This window comes from Lepisma saccharinum, chromosome 1 (genome assembly GCF_977018435.1).
Source record: "Lepisma saccharinum chromosome 1, izLepSacc3.1, whole genome shotgun sequence".
NCBI classification, from domain to species: Eukaryota; Metazoa; Arthropoda; class Insecta; order Zygentoma; family Lepismatidae; genus Lepisma; species Lepisma saccharinum.
The window spans coordinates 92,379,124-92,395,743 of NC_139229.1; the positions used below are offsets into that span (position 1 = coordinate 92,379,124).

Consider the following 16,620-nt stretch of genomic DNA (forward strand, 5'->3'; position numbering starts at 1 on the left):
GATTCTTGTTGGGAAACCTGATGGTAAGAGACCTGTAGGATGGCCAAGACAAATATGGAGGGACAACGTTGAGATGGACCTAAAGGAAATCGTTAGGGATGGAAGGCCTATGTTGCTGCAGCCATGAACCTTCGGGTTTATGAAGGCTAGAGAGTTAGTTAGTTAGTTTATATAGTAAATTGAATTAATAAACAAACACCAGTGGTAACTTTAATTATAATTAAAGAGAGAGGTGCAATTTATTATATTAAATGAATTACACTAAACTATAATTGGAAACTGCATTTTATTGGAATACATGCCCAACCCTGTGGCAGAGTGGTTAGCACATCGCGCTACGATGCCAAGGGTCCCGGGTTCAAATCCCGGTCGGTCTTGGTTGTTTGTGAATGTCCATTCATCAATTTCATCATTTCATCACTCATCCCCATCTTCGCAAATTAGCCAAGAGGCACAAAACGCGAAGTAAAATAAACTAAATCAAATCAAATCAAAAATCAAATTATTGGAATACACAAAATGTTACTTATACCATTATGGTTTTTCAGACATTCATATATTTTTAGTTAATGCATTGTTTTCCTTTGCTTAATTGTAGGATTATGCCCAGAATGTTCATATAAACTGAACTACCACCATAAGAAGAAGGAAGTGACAAAAGGATCAAAGAAACGTAGAAAAAGTGTGGAGGATGGAGACAGTAACAAGAAACCGAGACAAGACAGTGGTAGTGAAGTGGCACAAGCTACTTCCGAATCCTCTGAAGACATTCCAGTGAGCTCGAGTATAGACACGGTGGAAATCAAGAAAGAACCTGTTGACGAAGATGAAGAACGAAGCATGTGGAAGCAGGCAGGGCAGTTGGAAGAGAAGTCTCGAGAAGATGAATTTGAACAATATCTTGAGGATCTGTTCCTGTGATTGTTTCTTGTAAGTTACTCTTTCATTGATGTCCATCAAAGTTCATTTTGTAATGAAACTAGCGTGAGGTTTCATGAAAGTATTCAATGTTCTTTTGCAGCATTGAGTTTGAATTTTTTGTGCAATAATTTGGATGTTCAAAGTGTGCAACGTTGGCATATCAGAATTATTAACACATTTGCCAAGTTAGATGTTTCTTTCTTGAGCGTAAGTAGTGTGAAAAAAGGAATAGGTACTTTTTGGATTCTTCATAGTTTTTGTACCGACCACCATGCTTGTGCAAATTGATTGGCATTTGCTATATACATTTCTATTTACTATTCTTGATGCAAAATTGCATCGAAACTATTGTATTGTGGTAGATGAAAGATGTTTATAATGTAAATATTGTTTGAATAATTTCACTGACTTTTTACAGACCATTTCCTGCTACATGTTGATAATTTTGTGAACATTCAATTGTGGGAGAAGAGTGCCATCATTTGGTTGGATATATGTGTTCCCTCAACTCAAGTACATAGATTTATTTCAATTATTTATTTTGTATTTATAAGTAAAGTAGTTTTGTCACAGAAGATGGAAATTTTGTCCTTGTACAGCCACACGTTACTTAGAACCTTAGCAAACTACACAGAAGCGAATATAAATCCTTCAACATGACACATCAGCTGGTATGATAGCAAATACTAGCATCGATGTCGGACAGATGTGCCATGTTCCAACGTCATGGATCTGTTATTCATAACATGTTGCTGACAGGATTGTTAAAGGTCCAGGAATTGTAAATAAATTCAATTTCAGTCTGGGAGAGAATATCAGCAAGCGTAAATGGGTTATGGATCATGAAAACCCTTTTTATCTTTAAACCTTTTTTTACGGATAATTTTAAATGCAGTCCAAGTTTGGTAATGAAATGAAACAATACACGAATTTAAATTGAGAGAAAAAGAAGGTTCTGGCCCTGTTACGGAACCCAATAGCAACCATTAGAATTTAAGGGTTTGTGGACCTTAAACAATCGTAGTTGTTTTGTGCTATGCTTACCAAAGAGAAACTAGATGATACCTCAGCTTGGACATGGGCTCGAGGTGAGGGGATACATATTTAATTTAGTCAGTGAGCAGTGTGTTTCCAGCTGCTGCATGGGACACATTCTAGTGAACCAAATGAAGGCACTCTACAATTATGTGCACATAAATGTTTATATTTAAGTCCAGCAGTTTTTACAACCAGCAAAACTTTGTGCATTTTCACAGACCAATAGGTAGGCAACAGCAGACTCGATCAGGTTTCACTGTACAGCCAATGGCAAAGTTAATAGTGGGCAAATTCTCCATCACTATTTTCATTCAATAGTTATTCTATATCTTGTTTTGTTTTAAGGAATGTTATTGCATTGATAAGAACTTGATGTTGCACTCAGCTTGCTGATATTTTTATTTCAATTCATGATAGTCATATAGTTGAAAATAGATCTAATGAAAATGCTGATGAACAATTTGCCTGCTGTTACTTTTGCCCTTGGGTGTTCAGTTTTTGTCAGGACCAAAATCAACATGAGATGATTCTCATAATAAGGAAGGCACAAACAGGGTATTGTTTTGTTGGAATAAAATTTTTTGTCATCTAAAAGTGTTTTCCTATACAGTTCTCACCTTTTATGTATAAAATTTGGATATTCTGTATTCTCAATTGGATGAAGGTAATTATTTAAATTAGTGTCTCACGACGTGCACTAATAAAATGCTAGTTATACAGTATGCGCCAAAATATATAGTACTAAAATTAAAAGACAAACATTACATTGTTGCCATCTGGGAGTTTATTTATCCTGAAAGAAACACTAACATACACACTATTAGCGAGTTTACAACTTTCTTTTCACTACTGAGAACACAAGCAGCTGGAGCTATGCCCCATCGACAAATGCGCGTTCGAGGTGCGTGAGTTTCAGTACTGAATATTTTGGCGCATACCGTATTACTAAACAGTTCATCACATGCACATAATGGTCAGTCAGCTGAAAACAGGCCACCTCTTATATAATGAAACTCCTGCCAATGGAAGGGGGTTCTATTGTCGCCCAGTAGATGGCAGTCACGTCGCAGGTATGAGCCGTGTGAAGTGCAGAAGTGCTGGGGTGTTGCCGTCCGGCATATTATGGAGGCCAGTAAGGAAGGGCAGTGAGCAGTCCTGTGTTTCCTGGTGGCGGAAGGTGCTAGTATACAAGACATTCACCATCGAATGACTGCAGTGTATGGGGAACATTGCTTATCTCTGCCGCGGGTGGAGTCGAGTTTTCGCAAAGGAAGATCAACTCCACTCCATCTGCGACAGAGATAAACAATGCTCCCCATACACTGCAGTCATTTGATGGTGAATGTCTCGCATACTTGGCACCTTCCGCCACCGTGAAACACACCATTGCTCACTCCTCTTCCTTACTGGTCTCCCATGATATGCCAGACAGCAAGTCCCTGCACCTCTGCATTTCACATGGCTCATAGGCCATCTACCAGGCGACAATGGAACCCCTTCCAGTGGCAGGAGTTTTGTGGAGCCGCTGCACCCACATGTTGAGATATTAAGAGATATTCCACTGACTGACCATTATAATTCCATCCTGGTAACTAACTGCAAACAGACTTTCTGCTGCTGTACATAGTTATCCCATTTTAGGGGAGTAAATATACATATACAGGTAGATGCTTCAATTAACATTTAATAATTTTGAGCTTTCCTACAAAATAGAACACTTTCCAATATCACATTCCAGCTTTTTACACATGCACCTCTATTAACACATAAATAAAATAAAGATATCAGAATTAAGAAGTCACTTTTCATACATACAAAGGAATTACTTGATTTGTTTTGAGTGAATATGTAGCTTAAAGCTACACTAGTTTCAGATAAGCATATATGTTTGAGAGCGAGCAAGCTTATTATTGTGCCATTTTTTTTCAAATTTGTAATATTTTTATGTATATTTAGAATTCTATTAGTAATTACCAGAAACTTTAAAAGTGCAACTACTGATTTCAGTAGCAATTTTATTTCTAATTATTGAAGGTTGCTGTTCAATGGTGCATATTCATCTAAAGATATATTAGTGGCAATAATACCCATTGGAAAATGTTTTCCATGTACTTAAGCCTATTTGTAAGCATATGTTTTCTCTATTTTTTAAATGTACACTTTCTCATTCAATATAAAAAAAATACTATTACACAATGTGTAGTAAAAGATAGATATATTTCCTTACACTTGCAAAATAATTGCTATTGTCACCAATGGACAACTATTTATTTTCCAAACCTTACTTTCAAATATGCATACTTAATAGTTTTATAATTTTTTATCATAGACAAGTTTAAGTTTGCCTGAGGACATGCTAACCCATTATTTTTATTATAAGGCATAGCAAACTACAGTATGGTTTTAAATATATTTCAGTATTATTACTTTTCTATAAAAGCTGATAAGTTGTAAAACATCTGTATATTATTATCAAACTTCTATTAGCATAATGTATTTAACTACAAGATTAGTCATGACCTGGAAATCTCTTTACGTGGTTTAAAATATGATTTGTGAGTATTTGTATCTTCCTTAGAAAACCAAATTATTCTATCAATGCTCAAATCTATTCTATCAATGTCCTTGAAAAATCATGTGCATTCCAGCAAGTTGAAAATTATAATCTTTGAATCCTTAATCAGCTTGAGGCACAACATGCTAACACCTCCAGTTCACAGGTTGGTTGTGGAGAAGGATAAAATAGTTTCTCCCGACAATATTTGGTATCATCAGTTAGCGCTAAGTTTCTGTATTTTTTCAGCTTATTATTAAATTTAAAAATTTTTTCAGCTTAATATTAAATTTAAAAAAAAAGTTTTGTGTGTGTGTAGGATATATACACTTAACGTACAGTTACAAGTTTTGTTTTAAAAAAAAACTGATAGCATGGTTTTAAGAATTTAGGAATGGGACTAGGAATTTAGTCAGTGACTGGTAACCCAAGGGCATTTTTTCAAAAAAGAATATGCCTAGCTTTTTGAGTTGAAATATGTAAATCAAGATAACTTACTAAAAATTTGGTGAAAATTGTCAGTTTACCAGGGATCGATCTCAAACCCAGCATCCCATGCTAACCTCAACTTCAAACCTGTTTACATCCTGGTCATTTGCATGCCATCCATTTTTTTTGTAATATTTTAACACCACAAGATATTTCTTTAATGAATGCTGAGTTCTGCTATTCCTTATACTGAAACAGTCCAAAAAGCTTTGTAAACACATTTTCAATCACATATTAGTGTCACACTTTAGTGTAACTGAGTATGTTATAAAAAGAAAGGTTCACATACAAAAGTGAAAAAAATGGAATTCCTATTAATAATACATTTTCCATCTACTTTGTAACACAGTGACTGTGAGCATTTCTTTAATAGGTATTGCTGTTAATCTCATCATACTTGCACTTGTTACATTTAACATACCAACACATTGTACCTTTTTCCAGCACTTTCTTGGTAATGTGCAAAATTTACATAATATAGATACAGTGGAACCATAATATTACATTTTCATGTATAGTATATAATTTTTGTAGCTCCTAGCATATATGCATGAAAACATGCATACTCAAATGTTTCACTGCAGTGAGGAGAAGAAACACATTCTCGAAATACGTAAAAGTAACAATACTTGGCATCATGGAACAGCACCTATCAATTAAATTATAAGGAACTCATCTGATTATATCTATTTCCTTGAAAGAAAACTATGGCACTAATGAACAAAACTTCATAAAATTATTTAGGAAAAAAAATCACTACATACAAGTAATTTAATGTCATACAAATACCGATTACACAAAAACTGTCACTTCTAAAATTCACACATAAGAAAATCTGTTAACAAAACACATACACTTTCTTTAAAATTTATATATAATATTTACATGATTCCGAATATATTAAAGATTTTTTTTTTTGAGCTGATCAATGACCTGGCAACACTCACAGCACAGTTACGAGTAATGTTACTACTTGTGCCGTTTTTTTTAATACTTGTAGTTAGATTTTCCCTAAGAAAAACAAAAATTAAAAATACTAATCACTCCACTTGAAAAAAGATCAAGCATGCTTTGCAGGAATGATTACTAGTAGGAAAAAATATATATTAATTTGCATGTTGCTGGCTGGATATATTGTAGTATCAGATCACAAATTATAATCATTTTTTTTTTCTGTGGATCAAAATCAAATGCTACCGTTCGAAAGAAGAAATACTTGTCATAGTTGTCATGCAGCGTTAAATTCCGACCAATGGAGAGCTTCCATCTCAGTCGACTTTCTCCTCAATAGACCTTTCATCACTTTCCTCATCAGAATAGTCCTCATCGTGCGTGTGCGTCAGTCGCCGGGGTGCCTCAGGCCTTGCGTGTGGGACTAAGCTCTGCGAGCGCTCGAAGAGGTGCTGCAAGAGAGGAAAAGGAACTACTATTTGGCATGTTCTGTGATGACATTAAATATCATTATCGCTCAACAAATCCACAATTTCTTATGCTGTTACAATAATAATATGCAAAGTTTCAAGTCTTTTAAGATAAATTCACTCCATGATTATATTTTTTCTTTAAATTCTAATTCAGACCTTTCTCATGGAATAAACGGCACAATATATAACACTAGTCCACAGATAATCATACTATTCCACAATTAAACACTTATAAAGGTACAAAAAGTGCTAATAAAATGGATACAACTGTAGTGAAACATAATTACATTGGGTTTAACGTGTGGGTTTTACGTGTGATTCTGTCCCATACAATCATTTCCCCAGCAATACATGTAGATTTGACCCCTGCCACTCGGGGGGGGGGGGGGGGGGTAGATAGTCCTCTCTCCAGTTTGTTGATTGAGAATATTTTTAGCATCCATGCTTTTTCTTTCGTGTGGATAAGTTTGCAGCTAAACACAAAAGTAAATGAGCCCATGCAATGAGTTTAATGCAAAAGCAAACAAGCCCATACTTCTCATTGAATTATAAGATTAATAGTAGGTAGGTACGTAAAGTTCACACATATGGCACTGTGCCATGAAGGCACATTTAGGGTATACGGTGGTAGAGCCCACACATTCTTGATATCAGGCATTTTGCAGGTGATGTGATCAGCACTATGCTCCAGCCACCTTTATGCCCCAGGTACCCATTTGAAGCTTGTGAACTGCAGAGCCGCTCTATGCAAGGACAAGGCTGGAATCGAACCCAGGTCTCCAACACGGCAGTCAGATGCCCTACCTCCAAGATTAATAAATAACATTAAAATATTTCATTCATATTCCTGTTTTTGGTTGTGTATGTTCATACTTTCCCATTGCTACATTTTTATTTTATTTTCTCCATGTCTGTTAGAGGACATGGTGTGATCTGCGATATCTATGAGTAACTGCTTTTTTGCCTGTAACAATGACCCTGGTTTTAGAAGTTTCATAGGCTGGATGAGAAGCTCATGCAAGGAGAAGTTAAATTCTAGATATCACCCTGTCTGGGAATCAAATCCAGGTTTCCCACTTGGGGCCTACATGGTCCTTTTTCTTCATAGCATTCGGCTGTTCTAAACCATTGTCATCTAACAATGCAAATAAGCAAAGTTAATGAGATGTGTACTTACTCGTTTATTGTCCACAGCATCTGAATCCAGCATTGAGAAAGTTTTTGACCTCGAGATCATTGGAGCATCTATCACGAACCTCTGTTCATGAGCCACTGTGGATTCATGAGGCATCTGTAATAATTAATTTATTATGGGTCACTGTGATTAAAGCATTCGAGTACACAGTTTCACACAACTTTTGATAACGAATGTAGAAAAATGGCTCAACCTGAAAAGTACATAGACTTGTCTGAAATAAAAGTAAGATGCGACACACCACAATAAAAAGCTTCAATTGGCTCTCAATGTTTCAGACACATTGTACCCCATAATCAAGATAAAAAAGATTGCCTCCTTGATGGAACAGTGGTAACATCCTCACCATGTAATCATGGGGTCCCAGGTTTGATACATAGTGCACATAGTGGTTCAAACCACACTTTAAACTGTAGTTCCAGTCTTGACTAGCCTTTCTGTGCATAAAGTGGACTTTTTTAAAAAAAGTGGAAGGTACCTCTACATTGAAAGTGTCTGATAATTTTTACTATACTTTCAAAAATACATTTCTGTACTATCAGACACTACTATTGTCTCATTTTTGGTCAAAATTAATATTAAACTTACAGATTTGTGACAAATAAGAAAAAACAACAATTATCATACAGCAGAAAAACTGAAACAGGTATTAAAAATACATTTGGGCACATGGAAAACTTCACGCAAGTGACAGAAAACTTGCGAAAATTGTGCATTGATCAGCAATCAAATATGGGTCTAGAGCATTTGATGGATTGATTCATTGAGTTTTTTAAGTCCACTTTATGCACAGTAAGGCTAATCGGGACTGGACCTACAGTAAAAGTGGGATCCGAAACATTATGTGCCTCCACCGGGTTCTACAGTATTGGTCATATTATTGGTCTTATTAGTTGAAAAACCAAACACAGATTAACTCACTTTATGTAGAGAAATTTGACAGATTTAATGTTTTGTTATACACACTGCAAGTAACCTTGGTTCCTTGAGCCCATTTTCATCATTGTGTACAATTACATTTCACTCTTTTTTTCTAAACTTTTAAACCACGTGGTTTATGAAATTACGCCTTGCTCCAAAGATACAAATAAAGAACACTCTTACAACAACCAGAATTAATATTATTTCCTTTGTTGTAACCAAAAAATAGCATAAATAACATGGTAAACAATGTATGTATTGTTCCAGGCATTTTTTGTGAATATGTAAACAATTGTGCTGCCATATATTCTTGAGACACAGTAAAAGAAAGGAATGTGGGAAACAAAGATTATATGGAAGCAGACAAACAGTTTAACCCCATAAAAAGTATAAGAATCGTCAAATATATTTAGTTAAAACACTTTAAAACAAGGAAATGTGCTTCTTTTTTACACTGAGTCCAATAATTTGGCCAATACTGTAGAGCATTTGATGTTACAGTGCTGGACATAGGAATAACATGGTTCCTGTTCAAAACTTGAAGCTTTCAAAATTTTCGCCTGCAATTACTGGTGAATTCTACTTTAAACTCTAATTTCAGTATGAATTAGCTACGGAAGTACAAGTTGCGAATGTGTGAGCAGGGTGAGGATTCCCTGCCAAAACACACCCACACAATTGTGAGACCTTTCTACTGGCTCCAAATAGACCAATATAAAATCACTTGCCATTTTCAACAAGAATATATTTTATTGAATACATAATGTAATAAGTTTTTAAAAAGGCAAAAGTACTTGGGAAAATTATCAGCAGTTTTTACCATTAAATTGATATGGTTATATCCACTGAATGATAACCTGTCCTCAATGAAACAATCCACTTTATGTAGAAGGGCAAGCCAATGCTGACTAGATTTATAGTTTTAAGTGCACAACAATGAAAAACACCATTCAGAATCTTATACTTGAATTTTTATGATTTTGCATTGTTTTATCTTTTCCTCTTTAGGCTAATCATGACAGTGATGATGGAAAGATGAACTTGTCACACTGGGACATAAGCTTTTGTAGACCCTCATCGAAGACATTTGCCAACCATCATGTCATTTAGAACCAATCATTTTACAGCCCAGACTTTGAACACAGTCACTTTCAGCACTTTTCTTCATTTGAAAAATTCCTTGCACGTTCTTGAAGATGATGACAAACTAAAAAATTAAGTACAGAAGTATGCAGGCAGCAGATGCTTTAATTAAGTCTACAAAAGTTTGTGATGACAATTGACTAGAGACAGTGTAAGGATTCAGACCACAATAAATTTGTGACAAGTCTAACGGAACTTTCTTTCTGAATAGAATATAAGTTCTACTTACCAGCATGGCAGGTGCTCTGAACATGTAACTGAAGGGATAGTAGATTAAATTCAAAAAGGTTGCTGCATAAAGATCGGCGTAACGCACAACCTGAGATGAGAAAAATGTCTGCCGAGACCCACTACGGAATAAACTTCCCATCATCCCATACGCCAAGTCCATTTTATGGGTCACCTCCCTTATGGAATTGCGAAGTTTAGAAATATCCGGCTTCTCCATTGTGCTGCTGTCTAGGTTCCTAGAAAGCCACAACAAACAAATAAATGAGAATCATCTCTCACATGGAAGCATGATATATTAATAAATTCAATCAAAGCATTATTATTAATTATAATTCCCCGGTTTTGAAGGTGAACTTTACAAAAATTCAAGTGTACAAGCAGATGTTTTCTCCATTTCAATCTTACATATTACTTACCGCCTCTCAGCACCCACACACAAATATATAAACAATGTAAAGGGTCTGTGTAATTCCAATGTAATCAACAATTCTAATATAATTAATGACATATATATTTAAAATATTTTATTTAAGGTGTCATTTCACATACTCAAGACTACAAATATATCCACAAGCACAAGTCACAAATGTTACAGGATTTACAAATCTACAAAAAATTGTACGATTAATAAAAGATGCAATTTTTAACGTATACGGATAAAAATTCATGCATAATTCCTGGAATTCAAGGAATTCCTGGCGAGTAGCCACCCTTATTTTCTGCCACTTTTGGTTAATCACAACAATGGGGATGAATGGTGATACAATGAGATGGATATAGGGACAATCGCAAGCACAAATGGGCGACACATCACAATTGCATAGCCTCAGCCTTCAAAATGCTTGTCCAGGGTGTATTACGTGCAAGAGAGGTTGACATGTGATTGATTGATTTGGTTTATTTTACTTCACTTTTCTGCCACTTTTGGCTAATTGCGAAGATGGGGGATGAGTGATAATATGATGACATTGATGAATGGACACTCACAAAGACCCATGGCCATGCCGGGATTCGAACCTGGGACCCCTGGCATCATAGCACAATGTGCTAACCACTCTGCCACGAGGGCCAGTTCTTCACAAAGTTATAATACTTTGTTCATAGTGCTTTATCCACACTGCTTACAAAACTTAGTACATTAACACATGTAAGTACTTACTTATACATTTCCCCAAGCATAATGTCCAAACTTTGGAGTTCTGCAAAGAGTTGGCACTTGTCGGTCCACACATGGAGTTCCTGAACCAGTTCAGGTACAACTAGGAATGTTCGCCACCCTCGGATCTTCTTCGACTTGAGAATATCTCCAAAAATATGATCACCTATGTACAGGACATCCTTTCCCTTTGCTCCAATTAGTTCCGTAAAAACATCACAGGAACCTACATGGAAGACAATGGAAAAAATATTGGCAGTAGTGTTCAATTCATGTACATGGACTTGTTCAATTTCTTATATTATTATATATTGTATATATTCTCAGCGGTAGACAACACTAAAAATACTTCAAGACACAGCATTTTTTTTTTTTGGTGCAAATAATGGCTAAGAAAGTCATAAATACAACATAGCTTAACTAAGGTAAGCTATGAAATGTGATCTTAAAACATTTAATTTATTAATTAATACAATATTTGGTTAAAAGTAATTCATTCTTGTGGCAGGCTCAACTTGTACAGCATGAATAACTATGCAATACATTCCAATATACAGTCGACTAGACTATATTCTGCATATTTTAAAATTCAACTAGGAACAGTGTAAAAATTCTGATTTAATGATACACGTGATACAGAAAACACACACGCATTAAAAAACACACATGTACTCATTATTTGAAAAAAAGGTCATGAAAATTTCCACGAGTTTGAAATATTAAAAAAACATTTTTTTTTAGACATGAATTTTAAAATTTATTCACCAGGTGAAAAGTTTTAGGCGCTACGGTGATCGGGAATCCTGTACTTTTCTACCTCTGTACATTCTACTTCCTTATGTAATTGTGACTTTGAAGAAACAATGCCTCTTTCTGGACTTCAACTTTCAGATGCAAAATCAAAACTTCAATACTCAAGGCACTTGGCACCATTTGACAATTTTGTGAACAGAGATGATGATTCCAAACAACAATGTTTAGGACACATTGTTATATTTAAATGCAATAATTGAGCATCCCAGGACTGTATACTTCAACAAACAATGTAATAGTAATTATACTTGCTACTACAAAAAATCAACATGTCTTTCGATAATAAATGAACAGTCTCATGTCACATGTGAATTGTTTCTTCAAAATATTATACAAATGGAAGTTAATGTTTCAAATCATTAATGCTATTTTTCACTTAAAAGTTATCATTTGTATTATTATTACTAATTACATGCACTATTTGTACATTTGTAATTAATAAAAGCATTTAAATGACATTTAACGAGCACTATATTAATTCTTTCAGTAACATTTCAGTACCTTCCATGGTAAAGGGGTTGTGATGTGATCAGCTCCAGTTGGCTTTACCCCTCTCCCCACTACCCATTTATTACAGGCTGGTTGAATCTCAGAGCCACTCCATGCAGAGACATGGATGGACAACTCACACCTTGAATCACCCAGCACAAGAATCGAACCCAGGCCTCCCACATGGCAGTCAAACGACCTACCGACTTGACCACCACGGCTCCTCCTTGATATAGTATGAAATGTCAGCCACATGGCTTTTAAAAAAAAAGTACAGTGGGAAGTGCCTGTTACATTATTAATTTGAAGTGCCTGTATTAGTTCATTACCAGTGATTCTGCATAATTACTTACCACCCGAATAAACTTGGTCCTTCTGAAGTGGTCCCATGTGAGTACCTATTCTAAGGGCACCTGTGCTTGAGTCTACTTGGCGCAGGATAGTCCCTTCGCCAAAGAACAAAGGCTTCCTTGCATCTACCACAATATAATCAAAATAAGTTTTCCAGTTCCTATGGGGTTCATCAGCCTGAAAGAAGAATTGCAAACACTTTATCACACAATGCTTTAAAAGATTACACATGCACTGCATGTTTGTTGAGTTAATTAGAATACAGGGTGTAGCAGAAGAAATGCCCTTTCCTTACCAGTGGATTATAAGTGAATACTGTCGAGATGTTTTAATTGTAACTGGCGTATTGAGTTAGTAATCTTTGTTTTCCAGATTTCCTAAGGTTAAATGGCCCAAATAGTTGAGTGGCCACCTCGATTGCCTAATCCAATGCCACCTTACTTCTTTTTTTATTGTGCCCTTTAAGATCTTGTGTAAAAGATCAAACTCGGAACCACTACTGATTTGCAGGACACAATTCAGGACGGAATGTCTGATATTAGCCAAGAATTACGTCACAATGCTTGCTAGATAATATGTAAACTATGTACATATTTCATAATTATGTTCATGTGGTATTGCCGAACTGTAATTTATCTAACTGTACTTAAACATCTGCAATTATTTCAAAAGACTTAGCAAAAGTTACAATCAATTGTACAAGGGTGTTATTTCTGCCACACCCCGTGTATATTTCTGTATATTTTTTCCTTTAACTCATTCTGGATGAATTATCCAATAAGATGGATGATGGGCATAACCTGCCCTTCACTATACTTTCATATTGTGATATAAGAACGTACTATATTCACACTGGGTCTCTTGTGCATGGATAATGTAACTACTTGTTTCAAATTCCAACAACTAGACGATGTCTGTGAATCGTTTTTTTTTTTGTTGCTGCCGAGTTTTATTTGTTCATCTGTCGACTTACATTGAGCTTTTGTTTATGTGCTTGGGAATGGCACTAAACGATTTAAATGCAGATTACATTGTGAAGGATTCCACTTCGAATTTTGAATTTGTTGTCAATTTCAATTCTGAAGAGGAAATGGTGTATTTAGTGTTTTTTCATTGATTATTTCTACATGAAACTATGCTTTCAAAAACTTATAAGGTTTTACTTTTAATTTTAAAAAAAACTTACAGAAAATCATTCACAAAAGTGAGAAAAATATATAAATTTTAACATTATATATCTGAGGAAAAAGGAAATTTTGTAGAGTTCAAAAATGTTTGGTGAATAACAACAATTAAAAACATATTTTTTCTGTGATTTCTTGAAAAACAGCAATTCACTCCAGTCTACATGGACAAACACTATTTTCATGTCAGTCTGCGAAGTGTTAAAGAAGAATACTAGAATCAAACAAGTGTTCTCGGGTTACCAGCCAGGTTAAATTGGAGTTTTCCAACATTGCTCTCATCTTCAGGGAATGTGAATGAGCAATGTATGCCCTCGAAACATTGGAAGCCAACTCCCAATTTAACCTGGCTGGTAACCCAAGAATACTTGTTTGAATCACGTCACCAGGAAAGCTACAATTCCTATTTAAGAATGCTAGAAGTCATTCCGTTATTGATCTAAGTGAAAAGTTAACTCGCACGTAAAAAGTAACTTTCATAAAACTCTGCATTTTTGGAGAATAGAGAAAGTTCACACTGCTGACCTGCATGTTTTCTTCGTACCTTCATGAAACTCACCTTGACAAAATTATTCACTAAGTCAGACCTTGAGAAGGATGCACACCATACATGAATTTGTAAAGGTACAGGCAAGGGCAAGGGCCAGAAAACAGCAGACTGACACTTCACCCAGTTATTAGTATTGTGATGATTATTAATAATAATAATAATAAAAGATTGCCAGGCAGTGGCCATCAACAGGTTGTTGCACTAGGGAGTTACGTTTAGTTTTGATTTTCCGTAATCACAAAAATGTGATTATATATGCCAAATTTAAAACTGACGTTCAGTTCATTTTTGTACTGAAATTTGGACATTTTTGTTTAGCACAAATGTATGTAGCTACAGATTCATGTGTTCACCAAAGTAAAATGTCCTTTGTTTCCCCAATCCGAGAGAAAACCACTATCATAAATCTAGGGTGTATTACATACTGAAAAAGGAGGGCTAGTTAGGAGTTGTCAAGGGTCTTACCACTCTCACCCCCACCCCTAAAACAGGACAGGGTGAGGATGGTGCATGTGGAGATTCTTTCCTTGCTCTCTTTGAGCATTTTGCGAAAGTGACGAAAGGTTCAGTCCCTTTGATTTTTAACGTTCTTGTCTTCATCTCTCCCTCATCCCTCGTATACATGTCGCTGGGTGGAAGGAGAATGGAGACCACCCATGCCCGAACCGAATAAGAGAAAATGAAATCTCCATCTTTCTATACTCCCCCTGGCATGGGGGGAAGGGGGGAGAGAGAGAGAGAGAGAGAGAGAGAGAGAGAGAGAAAGAAAGAGAGCATGGGGGGAAGGGGGGAGAGGAGAGAGAGAGAGAGAGAGAGAGAGAGAGAGAGAGAAAGAAAGAAAGAAGGGAGGAAAAAGGGAAAGAGGCAGTGAGAGGGGGAAGAAAGGGAGAGAGAGATTGAACTCATAGGAAAGGAAATTATCATTTTCTCTTTGGAGGGAAGAGAAAGATAGATGAGTGGTTAGCAAATGGTCGGGACAGAAAATGTTTTCGTGAGGAGGAAAGAAAGAGAGTGTTTCTCTTTCTATCTCTCTCTTTGTTTCTTTCTCTCTTCTCTCTCCGGGGCGAAGCATGGTGCAGCTCCACACTCCCTTTGTCCGGTTTCCTCTCTCTCTCTCTCTCTCTCTCTCTCTCTCTCTCTCTCTCTCTCTCTCTCTCTCTCTCTCTCTCTCTCTCTCTCTCTCTCTCTCTCTCTCTCTCTCTCTCTCTCTCTCTCTCTCTCTCTCTCTCTCTCTCTCTCTCTCTCTCTCTCTCTCTCTCTCTCTCTCTCTCTCTCTCTCTCTCTCTCTCTCTCTCTCTCTCTCTCTCTCTCTCTCTCTCTCTCTCTCTCTCTCTCTCTCTCTCTCTCTCTCTCTCTCTCTCTCTCTCTCTCTCTCTCTCTCTCTCCACTTCGCCACCGGATAAAGAAGAGAGAGAGATTAGAGAAAGAGAGGGAGAGAGTGTGAGATTCTCTCTCACCTTCTTTACTTTTCCTCCTCCCCTTTCGCTCTCTGCAGTGACCATACGGGGCTGGCTGCTTATAGATGAGAAGGGAGAAAAGATGTGTCAACGTTTTCGACCATGAACCGGGACACAGGTTGCAATTTTGGCAGGAAGAGGGGTGAGGTAGGGATGCGAACATGGCAAACATAATATCATTTTATGGTCACCTCACACTGAGTAAAAAGATAAGCACTTACCTTTGCACCATGAGGAAAATCAAAGAGATAAGTCATGATTTTGTCAGTGAAACGATAGTCACTGTTTGTGAGAAGAAACACTTTAGCTCCACTCTCTCGAATCCTGCTGAGAATCATTCCCAGCCTCTCATCCTTCTTTATGTAATAGTCCATCTTTTCTATGGTTTTGTCTTTCAGATCACCCTAATGAAAGATTATATGTAAGATAAACCATATAACATCAACATACAGTATGTACGAGGGTCACTATTTATATTTTGAGCCTTGGCAACACTGATTGAAGTTAGGCGCGATTTGACGTTTGCACGGAATCGACTGGCATTATTGACCATAACGTACTTCAAATGTTTTGTCAATACCTTGACTTGTGTTGTTTATGTTGCCTTGGAGATTGCGCGACAACAATAAAATGGAATTAACTCCTGAACATTTTCGTACGATGATTTTTTACGATTTTCGACGTGGATTATCAAGACAAGAGTG

General features: G+C 36.3%; 2 protein-coding genes across 8 annotated transcripts in view; one reads left to right on the forward strand and one right to left on the reverse strand.

The window, feature by feature from the left end:
• Nucleotides 1–2,970, forward strand: part of LOC145997763 (protein FRA10AC1 homolog) — a 120,087-nt gene extending 117,117 nt beyond the window's left edge. Inside the window, exon 6 of one of the 2 annotated variants that reach the window (XM_083134640.1) lies at nt 599–2,970. In XM_083134640.1, coding sequence (XP_082990766.1) covers nt 599–921 — 323 coding nt within the window. In that variant the 3' untranslated portion in view covers nt 922–2,970. The remainder of the gene's footprint in view (nt 1–598) is intronic. The other variant, XM_083134639.1, reaches the window with a different exon arrangement.
• A 655-nt stretch (nt 2,971–3,625) lies between these two features.
• The window catches only part of Nt5b (5' nucleotidase B), an 87,122-nt gene continuing 74,127 nt past the window's right edge, over nt 3,626–16,620 (reverse strand). For all 6 annotated transcript variants that reach the window (XM_083134633.1, XM_083134632.1, XM_083134631.1 and 3 more), the window contains 6 exons: nt 16,138–16,320; nt 12,728–12,902; nt 11,076–11,298; nt 9,915–10,152; nt 7,604–7,717; nt 3,626–6,405 (listed from right to left, as the gene is read on the reverse strand). In XM_083134633.1, coding sequence (XP_082990759.1) covers nt 6,271–6,405; nt 7,604–7,717; nt 9,915–10,152; nt 11,076–11,298; nt 12,728–12,902; nt 16,138–16,320 — 1,068 coding nt within the window. In that variant the 3' untranslated portion in view covers nt 3,626–6,270. The remainder of the gene's footprint in view (nt 6,406–7,603; nt 7,718–9,914; nt 10,153–11,075; nt 11,299–12,727; nt 12,903–16,137; nt 16,321–16,620) is intronic.